The sequence below is a fragment of the Lepidothrix coronata genome, unplaced genomic scaffold, assembly GCF_001604755.1.
Source record: "Lepidothrix coronata isolate B3197 unplaced genomic scaffold, Lepidothrix_coronata-1.0 Scaffold6, whole genome shotgun sequence".
In the NCBI taxonomy this organism is placed as follows: Eukaryota; Metazoa; Chordata; class Aves; order Passeriformes; family Pipridae; genus Lepidothrix; species Lepidothrix coronata.
The window spans coordinates 4,222,529-4,239,323 of record NW_016690186.1 but is presented as its reverse complement, the minus strand read 5'-3'; the positions used below and the strand labels follow the sequence as shown (position 1 = coordinate 4,239,323).

At 39.2% G+C, this 16,795-nt stretch overlaps 1 protein-coding gene across 4 annotated transcripts in view; it reads right to left on the bottom strand.

The window, feature by feature from the left end:
* The window catches only part of NOL4 (nucleolar protein 4), a 173,092-nt gene that overhangs the window by 133,190 nt on the left and 23,107 nt on the right, over positions 1-16,795 (bottom strand). For all 4 annotated transcript variants that reach the window (XM_017830656.1, XM_017830633.1, XM_017830650.1 and 1 more), the window contains 3 exons: positions 10,116-10,227; positions 9,491-9,603; positions 5,227-5,359 (listed from right to left, as the gene is read on the bottom strand). In XM_017830656.1, the coding sequence (XP_017686145.1) occupies positions 5,227-5,359; positions 9,491-9,603; positions 10,116-10,227 (358 nt within the window). The remainder of the gene's footprint in view (positions 1-5,226; positions 5,360-9,490; positions 9,604-10,115; positions 10,228-16,795) is intronic.

Here is a 16,795-nt window from a genome sequence, read left to right as displayed (position 1 = left end):
TTAATGTTAATATTTTAATATTTAATATTTTAATAAGGCTTTATGACTTTGTGTGGTAATTTCACTCTATCCCATATACCACAGAAATGTCAGGTGCTTTGTTTTAAAGACTAAAGAAGTAAAGGTTTTAAGTAAAAGACACCTAAACTCTGCAAACAGTTCAATTAATCTTTAGTGAAGCTTTACGGAAGTCAAGTGGACTTAGGCCTCATACGAAACAAGCATATTTCTAAAACTTTTCAGTGCTTGAAATTAAAACCACAATACCTATTGATGTAAATTGATTTTTTAAATTAATGTAAAATAACATTTCCACTGAAAAGTCTTAATTACCAACAAAAAAGTTGCCATGGATTTAGTGCTGGGAATCATCTCATGTCAACTCTTTTACCGTTCACTTTACTCAAGATCAAGAGCAGGGCCAATAGGTAGGCAACAGAAGAGACAATTTACTCCACTATGCTGCTTCACCAATCGGTCTTCACTTTGGCCTGCAGTTTGTATTTGAACTCACATATCTTGCACTTAAATTGCTTTGAGAAAAAGAACAGTCACTGTTTTAAGACAGGGAGTCCAGGTTACAGTGGAATAAAGACAAAAGCAGAATGAAGTATGACAGTACAACCGCTTCAGAATGGGAAGATGGATTAAATACTTGGTTGGACTTAGTTCAGAGAGGTAAACCAACAGCAAGTCTCTAGCCTTGACAACTTAATCAGCTAATGTTACTTGTTTCAGGTGAAGCCATCGTGTAAAGATTATAGTTTCAATGCAGAAACCAGGTATTTAGATGACTGACTCCAGTACTTGTATCTGTCAAAAACACCAAATGAGCGAAAGGAATGGTTAATGTAAACAGCCAGGTTTCCTACATCTATATTGTATAAAAGCTGGCAATTTGAACATGTTGGGGAAAGAGAACTGGCATCATCCAAGTGACCACAAACTACTTGAAGGCATAATCCTCCATTTCATTACATTATTATTGTTCAATTTTCTATAAATTGAAAAAAAATACAACCAGGAAAAGCTTATTAGTAATCTCCACAGCTAAAGTGATAGCACAACCCCTGTTAAAGATTGAATCCTGACATATTTTGTCACAGCTAGCTGCTAAAAGCACAGTCTCCATATAGTGCCTGTGAGATGCAGTTCTGTATGAATATGTAACTATATTTTTCTAAAAGCTATATTGAAGAGAACACAGTCCTTCCACCTAAATCCAGACAGAGCACTGATATGTTTTAATGTACCTTAGTACAGTGAGAAATACAGAAAATAAATTAATCCTGTTTCTTTCACTGAGTTACAGTCAAGTAGTCTCATCCCTGATTTTTACTTGATAGCTCACATAGTGAAAAACAAAACAAAAAAAAGCAATGTAAAATTTATACTTAGCTCTTCTCACTTCTAGAGTTGTGCATGTTCTTAATTTCCTCTAACCAGAGTATCCCCCTACACATCTCTCATGAACCACCACTGCGCAGAAGCAAACACACACAGCTGTTCTGCACAGGGCTCCAGCTAACAGGCAAGGGCAACAAGAGTCCCAGGGTAGAAGCTCTTTCTGCTCCTCTGACAGATCTATCTAGATGCCAGTTTTCGGTAAAAAAAATCATTTTTTACAGGCTGAACCACTAACTTAAAAAAAAAAATACAAGCTCCTTTATTTCCAACTCAGTTTGCAATCCTTGCCTGCTGTCTGTAGTCTGAGATTAGGACATTTTAGGACACTGAGCTGTGGCATGTCTGGGAAAGCAAGAAAATAGGGGCAAGCAAGGAGAGAGGGTGCAAATTTGCAATTTGCAGCTCTATTATCCAGCTGGCTGCTACAGAAAACACCTCTGAGGCACTGCTAAGAAGAGAGCTGTAGCCCACTACTAGCTGGGGAATGGATCAATTACAAATTAGAGATGCTTTCGTTTTCTAACTCCCCAGGGAAGAGCAGCAGCCCTTTTCCAAATCCCTCCCCATCCTTATAGCAGCCCTTCAGGTGCTCAGGATGCTATTGTCAGCCATTCCTCAGCAGGCGTGACTCAAGGCCCTGTTATTTAAAAGTGTACAAAGGTTAATTTAAAGTGGAAACTGTTCTTAAAAGTGTACAAAGGTTATTTTAAAGTGGAAACTGTCCTTAGCAGTATTGTGGCAATTTTAGTACCACGGATACAATGCACCAACTCTCCCCACTTTTCATTTCTTCCTCAATTCCCTGTTCCCTTTCAACCTAATATTCATACAAGGAATATTATGAAGCCTCAGTCCATTTGCAGATCCCAGGACTTTTGTGCAGTACCAGCACCCACCTACTGTGAGCAAATATGCACCTTCCATCTCTGTGTCATCCTCCTCAGCATTTTTCTTACCTACCATGGCATTTCTGGGCAAAGAAGTCTATTGCTTTCAGCTGATACTGTAAGTTGCTCTCATACTTCCCTTTGTTCTATTTAAGTTTAAACAACCTAACCATGAGAAACAGGATGCAGTACAAATGAGCTCTCTAATGGAGTCCCAAAGACCAATGCCTGTTTAAAAAGGATGCAGGTATACCCTCAAGGGGCAAGGGTATGAAAGCATCTTATTCCTTTTACGTAGACAGTGTCAGCATTCTGATGCTCTGACAAACTGAACCAGAAGAGGAGCATCCATCTGTCCCTCAGTGGCATGGCCCAGCTCACTATTATGTTCCTCTAGGGTACATAGACTCTGTTTATATTCTAGTACCAAAACCAGTTGAAATCCTTGGGAAAAAAACAATGGGTGACCCAAAATATTCTCATGCTACCTCACATGGAAAGCGAGGTAAGTAAAGTGAAAAAACACATCACTTTTCGGTACACCAGATCTTCCACTAATCTACCCCAGGCAGTAGTTTTCCTAATGATTCCCATTAGCAAATCATTCTCCCAAAGAGGGCATGCTTGGGGCAGCAGAAGACCTGTGCTGTCCCATTCTACCCACAGACACCATTTCCAACTGTGTGCACAGGCAACCTTACACAACAGTAACTTTTCACCTGCCAGAATGCAGCAAACACATTTCAGATGAGCCAAATGCCAAGTGTCTTTATGGACTGAATGTGATGGCTGACATACAGAATGTTTGAGGGAAGGGAGTAAGAATCACTTTAGACACGCAGATTCATGCTTTGGTGATGATTTTGGGGGGTGTGTGCTATAATTTTGTATAAATTTGTAAAATTTTACAGTGCAGCCTTTGACAATAAAAGGAATTGTATGGCTAAGTTCATTTGAGTTCCCTTTTATTTTCCCACCTTTCTGTTCCCTCTTCCATCCCTCCATCCCTCATACTCATCTTTCTCTTCCGATCTTCTTTTTTCCTGCCCTCTCCTATCATTCTTCTTACGTCCCCCCTTCTCTAATGTCTTTCTGTTACTTCTTCAGCCTCTTCTCCCATATCTGAAACAAGAGTGTTGCTCTAACTAGCCACACTAGGTTTGCTACCTAACAACAGCTAGCAAAGGAAAATCATGAAGCCAGAAGAGAACTGCTATTTCAAATCCCTCTATCAGTAGATGCTTTAGCAGAAGATGAAGCAAAAAATTGGATTGCTTTAGGAAGGTGTGCAAGTACCATCTGGGAGGAAGAGAAGGAAAGCTGACAGATTTAAGGTCATTTTGTAAGATCACACTACCTGCAGTTCAAACACCACAGTGCATTTATTTCCCATACATTTCAAATAGCAAGTGACAGATTTGTGGCATTTTATCATTCATACTTATGTTCTAATATGATTAGATGCGGCACTTGCATCTGGTTGCAGCAGGTATTAAGACATGTATGACAGGCATTTCTTCACAGGTTACTGTACTGAGATACAGTTTTTATTTCAGACATACTCATCCACACAATTACTATTAGGAAACACTATATATATGAAACATTGACTATACAACCTCTACAGCACAGTATTGCACTGAAAGCCAGATACATAAAAATGCCACCTTCCTAAGTATCCCTGAAACCTCTAACTTAGCAATATTATTATATTAGCCCTGTGAAAAGTCAAACCTCAACAGGAACGTGAACTAGCTTTCCATACATCATGTGCATCAGAACTGCTCCTTTAGTGAACATAGGTTGACAGAAATTAAGGTAAAAGTCGTACAGATTTTGTGGTAGCTTGAGGACACACATACAAAAGGTAGCTGTGGTTAGAACCTGGCTTATCAAATTATCACAGACATCCTACTCCTTTATTTGTCCAGAAAGCAACCCAACAAAAGGTCCTACCCATGACCAGATCCTATCAGTCACTATGTACCACACTCATTCTCATCTAAATATCTCACCAACTAGCATCATGATGCACAAATTGCAAAGAATCCAGGCTAACTGTCAAATCCCATACATTTAGTGTTCTAGAGAAATATAAGAAACACTTCTAAACTGGCACATATGATCAGGAAATTACCAAGTAACAAGTACAGGATGTCAGTGTGTTGTTTCTAATACCAATAGAATAGACGTGCTCTTTGGGTGTTGTGGATTCACGTGTCATTCACGAGCCCATGACTACAGACTGCCACAGTCTGTAGTAGACAGGTTACTTGTGAGCTCCATAACAAAGGAAAAAGTTCATTCCAAACCAGGCTAATCTAACTGTTCTATAACAAGGGCTGAAATCAAAGACTACACAGCTATGTAACTTCTATGCAAAGTAAAACTTTCATCTCTGACTAAGAAACTAGCTTTGTGTTGTAACCAAGAAATAGTTAACATTCAAATTTACAATGCTGTTCACTCCTTTTTCTCTTACCCCTGTTTCATTACTGGAGTTTGTCATTTTCATCCTTTCTTCTGAATATCACATCCCAGTTCCTACCTCTCAAATATTATCTTCTGCCACACTACTCTCCCTCCTTTCAACCAGTAAAAACAACTTTCTCAGCTTTTTGGATTGCCTCAGAAAGGTTTGAGTTTCATTTCCTTTTATGTCTGTGTATGGTCACACACACACACATATGGTAAAATAATAGTACTTAATATATAATGGTTGAAGCACTCACCTGTTGCCTAAGCAACAAATAAATTAGACTGCAAAAAACCCAACTTCATCCTCTTCACGCTGAGATATAGGGAACATATATTTCAAATTACCTAATGAAACATCATGAAGAAAAGGACACAGCAGGTACTAAATGAAAGCACAGAGTGGGAAAAAAAGACAAGGCAATGCTGCATATTCCATAGGAAATGGGAGCCTTACCATCCTGCTGGCCCTGGAGATTCTGAGGACTTTGCATTCTCTCCTCCAGATTTGAGCTGAGGTCAGAGTTCACAGCTGACATCCTAGTTGAGTCACTCATATCAAACTCATCACTTTCTATAGAGCTTTCATCCTGCAAATGGAAAGATTCAGAGACATGTCAGAAAACATCATACACTCTTCACATTATCTGTGCAGTTCACTCTCCTTTCATTTGTTTCCCTCACACCTGGTGTGTAGTGTAATCATGCTAAATCTTTGTGTATATAAGCAAACAAGCAGAACACATAAAGAAGAGCAAGGAAAACACTGCATTATGATAATATGACAGATGCAGCTTGTTCAGCTATGAGGATACTCCATTACCCCATTCTCCTAACTGTTTCCACAGCATTTTTCAAAAAAGTACTGGTAACTAGAGACCACATAAGTCCTTGTTATTCAAATTAGATTGAGGAGACCTCTCTACATTCCCTTCCTGAATCCTTTGCTTTTCCAAGTGAGGTCGGTAGCACTGTGAATGACCACTGTCCTGGTTGTGGCTGGGATAGAGTTAATTTTCTTCTTAGTAGCTGGTACAGTGCTGTGTTTTGGATTAAGTGTGAGAATAATATTGATAACACACTGATGTTTTAGTTGTTGCTAAGCAGTTCTTACCCTAAGCCAAAGACTTTTCAGTGTCTCAAGCTCTGCCAGCAAGTAGGTGCACAAGAAGTCATGAGGGAGCATGGCCACGACAGCTGACCCAAACTGCCCAAAGGGATAGTCCATACCACAGAACATTGTGCCCAATGTATAAAGTGGGAGAAGTTGGCCAGAGGGGGCCAATTGCTGCTGGGAGGCTTGCTGGGCATCATTCAGTGGGTGGTAGGTAATTCTATTCGGCATCACGTGTGTTTCTTGGGTTTTATTCCTCCCTCCCTCTCTCCTTTTCATTACAATTAGTAGTAGCAGTAGGAGTAATAGCAGTAGTAGTAGTATATTTTACTTTGTTTAAATTATTAAACTGTTCTTAACCCATGGGTTTTTACTTCTTTCTGATTTTTCTCATCCATCCCACCAGAGCAGGGAGGGGAGTGAGTGAGTGCCTGCGTGGTACTTAGTTGCCAGCTGGGGTTAAACCATAACAACTACTCACATTAAAACATTTTCAAATGACAACTTGACCTAGTAAGAATCCAATATCAAACTCCCTTGACATGATTTCACCCTTACACTGTTATTCTGTTTAAAGAAGCATCTATGAAAATTATACAGCTTATAACAGTTCTGAGCATGGTCAAATGACAGTCAATGGCAAACCAAAGTAATATAATCACATGAGAATCACTGCAAATTTATTTTACATTATACATCTTTAATATGATTTATCCATCAAGTTTAATTATTTATGTCCCTAGCAGCTAACTAGGGATGATAACAAAGGGCAAAAAGTCAAAATCCTGATCATTGTCCCCATTTATAAAAGCAAAACAGTTTTGGACCTAGTCCAGAAAATGTTCAAACAGTTGTTTGACTTCAGTTGCTTCAGTCCCAATAAAGTTCATGTGTCCACTCATGGATTAAAAATTAAGCATCCGCAAGTCTTGCTCTGTAAATCACTGAGGCAATGTACAAACCTAAGGTGATATATTTTCAGAAACAACTTTGCTGAGATGGTTACTCCTGTTATGAAGAACAGTATTTTTAAGAACTTAGAGAAAAATATGTCAAATAATTTTGTATCCCCTGAAGATCGGTTTAAAATATTTCTCCAATTAATTTTTTTACATTTTTTTAACAAAATCAGAACTGACAGAATTCTGACTATTTTTCTGAGTTGTTCACCAGAACTGATGTAGAATAGCAGTCTTTAGAATATGATTTACTATGTACTTGTTATGAACTGGTTACTACAGATGTGAATATAGCTTTCTTCTTTCTGAGTGCTTAGCCCTTTAAGTTCCTCTCCTGAGTCTCAGCAATGTTTCCAGTTTGCATGGGCATTCTTCTTGTTTTCAGAAGGCAAGTTCCCTGCAGTCATGACTCACGTTAAATTGGGATGAAGCACTGCCAAGTGCCATTCGGGAGCAAGAGTAGGCCAACACACAAGGCAATGACGTTCTGCGCCGTCACACCAGGACAATGACAAATAATGAAACAAACATACCTTGTTCTCAAAGATTTGTAAAAAACTAAATGGAAGAGTGAGGACTTCTCTAGCAGGCACCTATCTGTCTTGCCTTACGTAAGGAAGGAGCACCCCAGTTACAGCAGCAGCAAACACCCAAACACCGCCCTCACAGAAGAACCGTGGTGCCTCCCGCCCCAGACAGACAGGGCCAGGGCACATGCAAGCTGGTTCTGAAGTTTACGGAAAATGAACACTGCTTGTTCGAAGAGCAATATAAGGAAACAAACGCCCCCAGACCTTCTGGAATGCTATGCCTCTATTAAAACACAGGGGTATTTCTCATTGAATCCTGCAGGAACCAGCAAGCAGCAGCTTACATTTTTCAGTTGTGAGGTCAGGCAATTTTCATGTGCTCCCAGAAAGGGAGCTCTGGTTGACTCTTGCACAGGTATAAAATGACACACGTAGGCAGATTCTGTTTGCCTCAGGCACTCGGCAGAATATCTCCACCTCACTTCCCAAACTGTGTATACATGTATCTGAATCTTCATGGACACACAGGCATGGGAAGAAAAGCTGGCATCCTTATACTAGCTGCAGCATGGCTCTAAATTCCCACACAGTGATGAATTCTCCTTTTAGATGAAGCCTGTTTCCCTTTCATGGATGGCCTCAGCTTAAAAATGTTGAATCAAGAATGAGAAAATTAGGAGGCTTTCAGTCATTGTGCTAGCTAGTTGTGGGATCCAAGTTTAATCCTGTCTCAATTCCACCCCCTCCACAAGAATACAGATATGATAGATGAAACCTTGGAAACAGAGCTTTCCTACAAATTCAAGAATGTTTTTTAAGTACATGAAATAGTTTGAACCAGAAATCCTGCTGCTTTGCTACAATATTTTCACTGTCATTTTGTTCTCAGGACAACAAATGTATGGCCCAGGGAAAAAAGCAAATCTTGGCAAAACTCTGCTTTAAGAAAAGACATAAGGATTGTCCTGAGAATTTTCTTGTGCCCACTCTGCCCTGGAAAAGACACTATTACTAAAACCTATAAAAAATTACTTTCATAAATCCAGTACCACAGGCATTTCATACACAGTAACAACAGAGCTGCTAAACTGAGCTGGTCAGAGGAATAACAAGCAATGGTACTTCCTACTGCCTCCATATCATTGCCTCTGGTTTGTCTAGATGAAAAGCTGGTTTCAGTCATCAGATCAGAAAGACTACACCAAAACATTCAGGCTATAGAAGCACTGTGGCAGGTGGCCCTGATGCAGCATGAGCATTTGACCTTGTTGTGGAAGTAGCAATTCTCAAAGGGAAGAAGTGGAAAAATCAAGGAGTCATTTAAGTCCTAACTCTGCTGCAGGAATAAAGCTTCTTCTCTCCTGCTACTTGAAACCCTGCTGCCAGATCCTGGAAAAGGGGCAGCACGTAATGTGGGACTCAATAGGAGGGAAAGACGACCAGGATGTATTTGTGCACAAAGAACTTTGAGTTGGGAATCTCTCCCTACACACTCTCCATCTGAAAAACAAAAAGGCAAAAGCAAAAAAAGGATCTTGATATTCTAGAAGAGTGATGAAATCCCCATTCTATGGACTGTTGAATGATTCATGAAATCTCCACCAATAGTCCATACATACTTATTAGGAAAACAAATCTGGCTGATTCTGCAGAAGTTGGGAGTCAATCAGCGTCTTGACATAATTCAGCCGCTAAGTTTGATTTTGAAGGTTTTCTTTATTTAAAAATATAGTCAGGCAGAAAGACAAAGAATGTAGAACTGCTTTTTGGTTGGCACATATCTGAGCTTCTATTTGGCAGCTCAAATGGTAAATGAACAAATTTTTAGCAAAATGAGGTTACTACAAATAATTCAATAGGTGCCATTCATTTGATAAAGCACTTCTTAAGATGTGGAAAAAATCTGAATAAATCAGAAAGAAAATTATTTTTGAGAAGAAATAAATATAATTCAACCTCAATTCTCTCTGAAGAAGCTTGATTCTCCATCTACTTCTCTTCCATCTTTTTTTTCTCTTTTTATTCAAAATTTCAAAAGCAACCCCTATTCTTACTTATTAAGGTTTCTGCCATAAAGATTTTAACAGAAAACCAAACTTTAAAGATTTCCGGTTTTACCTCATCTTGTTGTGAATTTAGTAGCTGGAGCTTCATGTGTTTCATATAAGCCATAGTAATGGGCATGTTGTAATCAATCATACTGGTCACCAAAGTTGGAGGTTTTCCATTATCTGCAACAAAAATAGTTATTATGCATTATATGTTAATTGTGGAGGCTATGTCAGCCTACTCTGCAGTCAAAGTCAGACTGTTATGTCATTTAGTTCTAACTTTGGTGTTTTCAATCCCTTTTTAGGCTGTACAGATGGAAGTCTCCCAAAGTAAAAGCAAAAACAAGTTCAAACCCTGAAAAGTGATGTGTTCTTCTACCCCAAGTGACTCCAGTACATATGCCCTATCTATTCCTTACGCTTACGCCCCAATATAAACATTTCTATAGCAAAATAAATTGTTTCCTCCAGATAAAATCATCTTTCTATCAAGGGTGCATATGGTATTACACTCCATCCTTAAGTGAAAGCAGAAGATTCACTACCTTCCAATTTAAGTAAATGAGATGATCTGACTTATTGAACTGTTCCAGTCTACCAAATTTTTATGAACCCTCACTTAAGCTAGGAAAATATAAGTGGGTATTAGAAATAAAATTACTTTACATCCCACTATTTGACACTAAAACTACCTTTATGATCCGCTCCATCTGGATTTAAATGCATTCTTTTCTGGCACTCTGAGCAGCTCATTAGAAATCGTGTCACCGCTTCTCTCGGTAGGAAGGCATAGGTCTCTGAAATCTGAAATGAATAACAAAATATAGGTGTTATTATATAAGCTGATTGAACATGATTTAACAGAACTGATCATCATATTTCCAAATAAGGCATATTATCTTTTAATGCCAGGAAGCACAATGAAAGCATGTTCTGCATACTATGTAGGATTTCAAGAAACATCTATCCAATCTGCCTATTTATCATCTAATGGCTCCTAACAGTTGGTACTGAACAAAATTCCACTTATATCAAAAGGGGGGTTGTTTTGTTTACAGTTCTTTTCGAATTCCTTTCAGCAAAAAGATTCATACATAACAGCCACCCTACTGTGGAATGTTCTAAAAAAAAGTTGAAAAGAGACCTCTTTTTTTATAACCAATGTCAAAAGAAGAAAGTGCTTGGTTTCTGTGCTCTATATATTTTTGTTGTAACAATACGTAGACAGATATAGGACTCAGCAATGACAGTTTCCTTACTATTTTAACTTTGTATTTAAATGTTTTGTGAAAATATTTTTGGAAAGCTTGTGATTTTATACTATGGAGTAAATATGCTATTTTTACTAACAGTTACAGAATTTGGGAATCAATTGATTTTAAATACTCTGTTTTACCTGGAGATACCTTGAAAAAACAGATTTTAGTTGTTTACTGGTTCAACATTATCATTCTTTCCAATCACATACTCACAAGGAGGCATCAGAGGGATTATTTTTCTTTTTTGAAAGGGGAGAGGAGGAAGCAGTTGTTGCTGGTTTTAAAGATTGCATTCCCCCCACCCCCAGGGATACATATATCTTTATAGATATCTTGCCTTGCTGAGGAGGACCTGGAGGTTGGTGCCAAGCTGAAAATGAGCTAACAGCATACTCTCTGATCATAGATAAACTACATTTCACACTGGCTATGTTAAGTGTATGGCCAGCAGATCAAAAAAAGTTATTGTCCCTCTCTACTCAGTGCTGGTAAGAAAGCAGCTGGAATCATGTGCCCAGGTTTCCCCTCACACTTCACAGTTCCCCTCCACACCTCAAGAAGCAGGAAAGGGCTCTGCAGCACACCACCACAGCAGCTGGAACCTAAAGGAAACCTTGAAAGAAAGGCTGAGGGATGTGCATTTGTTTCATGTAGGTTATGAGGCCAAGAAAGATCTAATCATAGCCCACCACTGCCTGAATGGGAGTTAAAAAACTGTAGAGAAAAACTCTTCAGAGTGTAAAACCACAAACAACAGCAACAACTGTGGCTCGAGACATTCAAACCAGATATCAACAGAAAATTCTATACTCTAGAGCACTGGAACAGCTTTACCAGATGGGTTAAATTGGATGAAAACATTTAAACTTTGATGTTTTCAACTCAGTAAAAGACAAAGCCATGGCTTTTCTGTGATTCATTATATATGTTGATGTACATACACTGAACAGTGCAAGTGTTGTAAGGAATCTCGAGCCTTTCTTTTCCCAACTAAGGTGGTTATCTTGCCATGGAGATAATCCTTAAAGAAAGACAAAGTCCCATCAAGAGAGATTAAGAGAGTCAGTTGATAATCTGCTTGTACTCCCTTACTGTTAAACCTACAGCAGGATTTGATTTCCTATCAAGCACTAGGCTGATGCAAGTCTGTAGGAAGTACAGGAGGATGGAGATGGGATGTATGAAACTGCGGCTACAGAAAAGACCGGATAACTTTCTTTAACTGGATGTAAATGGGATTACATACTGTCCAAATCACTCCTGCCCCTCACAAGGATACTAAACGGAGGAAGAATGGTCCATTTTAACTCTCTTACACTCTTCCACTCTGCTTGTCACCTACTTAACCTGTGTTGAAACTTAGGTTTCCTAAAACTCTATGGGCCAAATTTATCAGTTGACAGTATTTTGAAAAATAGGCACAGTTTAAATTAGCATATGTTGATATGACATGTGTCATGGCAATACATGGAAATGGTGCGCTATAAAATTGGAATGCAAATTATACCATCATGTTTATAATATTACTGTTTAGGCTGTTTATTTTTATCATTTTTTATATATCAGAAATCTTATTTTGGGAGGGAGAAGGGGATTAGTATAAAAGCAAAAATTGTTCTGTGATTATAACTGGCAAAGATATTTTTTGGGCCTGAAACAAATAAAATTACAGCATTAAATGAAGCCACTTTTGAATGGGAGATCCTACTAAAAATGTATTTTCAGATTTTTTTCCCTGTTTTTTATGCCATAGAATAGATGCTTATTTACCTTTCTAAATATGAAAACACTCCTTTATGGAATCTAAAAAAAAGAACTTAAAATCAGATGAAATTTAGCATTAAGAAAATTGGTAAGTGCACATACACAACAACCTCTCTCTTACAACATTTAACACGTTTAGCACTATATTGAAATTAATAGAGCCTACCCATGGATTCATTAGTTGCCTGAATTTGATAGGAATGCTCCATTTATTATAATCAAACATCTCTGTCAAAATTCCAGTTCTGCTCAAACAAAATGAAAATCTTCCATGGAAACCAAGCGAGCTAAGGCCCAGATTTGATAGGTATGCTCCACTGACTATAAGGGAACCAGGTTTTATAACTAAATTTGTCCACAGAGCAGATGCTAGTGTCTCCAACCTCCCACTGCAACACAGTTTTAAGGATGCCCTTCCCTAAATAACATCAGATTTCATCAACTTTCTCCCCTGTTTACTTTGTAATTTAAATCAATCACTTACATTCCGAGACTTCAGCTTGTATAAACTGGCATAACACAATAGGAATGATATTAAAATAGATACATAGGGGATATAACCCACAGCTTTCCTTAAGCCATCTTGCCTGAATATACAGGGGAAAAAAGCTCTCCAATTTTCAATGCCAGAAAGCTTACAAAAGCTTACCTTACCCCCTTGCAAATTCACGTCCTCAACAGTGCAGACTCTTTTTTGCCTTTCTCATTACAGAACAAGATGCAAATAGCCACTTGCTCCCTCTGGCCATGCTCTGAACCAGCCGTAGTCAGGAGGCTCTCTAACCGAAGTAGCACAAGATTGAAGATAAAATCCTATATATCACCTCTCAGCAGAGTTTACCAGCTTGTGCACAAGACTGGACAGATGCAGTTCAAGGAGCCAGTTTGCAAGTGTGTATTTCAGAGCACAACCTGGAGGCCTATGACACTTTTTAAGTAACTATACCAAAATACTTTAGTGGTCTGACCTCATCAGGAAAAATTGTTTCTGTCCTCTGTTCTATCTGAAAGAATGCACTAATGACTCAGTCCTTACTGATGCTGTATACTCTCACTGCCTTCATCAACCCTGCTTCTAGCTGTCTTCTCAAGGCTCTTAGCTACACAAAATATATAGCCAGACCATCTTATTATAAGTATACTTTTTTCAAATACAAAGCTCTAGAAGTATCCTTATAGGATTCCTTATTCTTACTGGTGCTTTTACTGCACATTAGTACATCTTCTGCTGCTTGTAGAGATGTGTTATCTTGTAACTGGATGTATTCTGTATCACAAAATAAGCAGATTCTAGCAGGTTGATATTTAGGTATTGTGCACTAGGAACAGCTCTTACAGCTTTTTACATTGTAAAGGGAAAAATATATTAAGAAACTATGCCTTTGGAGTATTAAGCAAAGACTGCAAAAATAATACAGGGTTTCTTTTAGCCTTGGAAATTACAAGATAAGAAGCAAACATTTCATAACAATACAGTCCATGCACACCTTCATTTATTTTATTTTAACTCTGAACCGAGAGGAAAATAAAGGGAGGTGATTTCAGAGTCAAAACTTTTATGACCTTATTTCACCATTCCCAAGAAGTCTATGATATAGATTTTGACATGTGTGAACCCATCCAAAACATCACCCAGCAATGAAGGCCTTTCTAGATCTGTTTACTGGATCCCATGAAGAGCACAACAAGGCAAGTAATCCACTACCTGAGCATGTAATCTGACTTACATTGGAGCTAAGCAATGTATGCCCTAATTGTCTATGGGAAGCCTATTGCATTCCTACTGCATCACTGCAGGCAGAGAAAATGGGTAAATCTCCTTTATGCTCTCCAATATTCAGATGATTTAAGTGCAGGATGTTGTGATGATGTAGATTTCAGAGCTACATTTATTTTTTGGAACGTTAACAAGTCCTAAACTGAAAGGCAGATTTTAGGACACATATGGCAGAACAGGAAAGACAAGTGTGAGGAGAGGGAGTGAAATTTTGCAAGTGAACCTATTAACCCCTGAAGAATTAACATGGAGAATGCATGTGTAGTCTGGAAAGATGTGTCAGAATAGAGACTTTGTGTATGTGTTTGTATTTTTTTAATTAAGGAGGGTAAGGGGGAAAAGATGATCTAAAGAAGACTTCCAAGAGGAAAGAAAGAGAGAGAGACGATAGAGAGTGAAGATGGTAATCTGTCCTGGGCCCACAGCCATTAAGCCAGGTGGCAGAAATTGGTTTCTTGATGACAGGAGGGTGAGCCAGCCAAGGAAAGTCCTCTCCTTTCCTCAGCAAGAGGTCAGAATAGAAGACTGACATAGAAAAGCAGATATATTACCTCTGGGAGTTTTATCAAGAGCTCACTACCCTGCTATACTGGGGAAAATGTTGTTCCTTCATGTGCTAAACTTGCTCTTCACAGCTCCCTTCCCTTCCCTCCCCATATAGCAAAAGTCATTTTCTGTGAGGGAAACGATGGGAAATGCCTGCTAATGGGACAACTGCCAGGACACTCAACACTTGCCCTTTGTACAGAAGCAAGAACAACCCACAGAGTAGAAGTGCACAAGGCTTGTTTCATCACACACACAAGAACGGCAGGGGTGAAAGAATTTAAGCATGTTTAGGCCCTGCACAAACCTCAAGTTCTTCCCATTCTCCAAGGACAAGGTCTGCCCTATACAGAAACCAGCCAGGCTCCAAACCTGCTTTAACCCTGTTTGATCAGGAAGGAGATGATAATTTTTTACAGTGCAACCTGTCAAAACATTCTTCCCCAAGGAAAACACACCCACTGTGATGCTCAAAGGGGACTCACAAGCTCATTCTGTTTTGGGAGGGAAAAAGAGTGACCCCATGTTTCACAATGTGAAGGTTTTCCTTAGGGTGACAGGAAAGAGGGAAGCTACTCAAAAGCTTGATCCCAAATCAAGAAACGTTTATTACCACAACAGCTGGATGAAGTACAGGACCCCAGATATTGCCCCACATCCAAAAAAACTCCTATTGTGCCTCAGATGTTACACATTTATGTAATATCTATCTGATGAGAGTCTTGCCTCAAGCTACTTTCCCTTGACACATCAATATCTTCCCCATGTTTTACAAGCCTGCTTCTCTACCAGTTCAGCAGCCCGGTAGCTTTTTTCATTCATGAGTTGGGAGTCTTATAAACTGACCCATTTCTCCTGCTCAGACATCATAGCCCTCACTCACAATTCAAGTTCACAGCTGTAACGTTTCAAGGCTTTGCACAGTGACTACTCAGGCTCAACAGGCAGATATTAGATCATTCTTCACAGGTAAAAAGTAGAATACGTACATAGAATTTAAGGTGCTTAAGGTAGCTATGAGACTTTCACAAACAGTTCTCAGCTAGATGATGCACTTAGTTGTGGGAAAATGTGTCCAGATATAACACAGAAAGGTGAGGCACCTACTCAATTGTTTAAATGAATGAAAATCTAAAACCTTTTTTAAGAATATTAAAAAAAAGTAAGGAAAATAAAATCTGCTCTGAAATATAGGACTTGATCACTAAATCCGGCCTAACTGTACCCATACCTCAGCCTGAGTGGTAGCATAGACATTTTACATCTTCAGTCTCATCACAGACCATTGGTGTTTCTTGAAAAATGTAATAAGGCAATTTTTTTTCCTGGTTTGCACTGAATCACAGAGTTCTCCTGACAGCTTGAGCCTGTTGCATTATGCTGCTACTGTAGCCACAACTTTTCCCACTTACTCCCACCTCTGATATACCCCTTAGCACTCATGTTTAAACTGTAGACATAGCTGAAAAGTTTAAATCAAGAAATGTAGCTCTACAAAGGCACAGAAAGTCTGCTATGCACTTGTTGCATGTCTTTCCTAATACAACCAGTTGGATTGTTTTCCTTATCACTTCTGCCCTGTGCGTCCCCGTCCCCACTTTGATGCCATGGTTCTCCTTTCAGGGCGGGATGCCTATACAAAAATAACTCCCTTAGAACAGAAAGTGAAAAATACTATCCAAAGCAATGCAGTTCCTCTTGGACACTGAGCTGTAGCAGCAACTGCTAGCAGAGATAGCCCTATGAGAATCCTTGGTACTTTCTCCTGACCACATTCCCTGCATCAGCACATTTCACCCCACCTCCTATGGAGCCTGGCAGAGGACCCAGGGGGGAAATGCACGACAAGCAGTGACCTGTTTGGGCACTTCTGCTTTCCTTGGCCCAAGGAACATGCTCTTTTCACCTTCCGCATCTTCCTAGTCACCTGTGCCCCTGCTGAGCAATTGCCTTGGCCAGGCCTTGTGTCACATATCCTGCCTTTGTGAGGGAATTATCTGCCAGATCAAGGCCCTCAGTGTTTTCC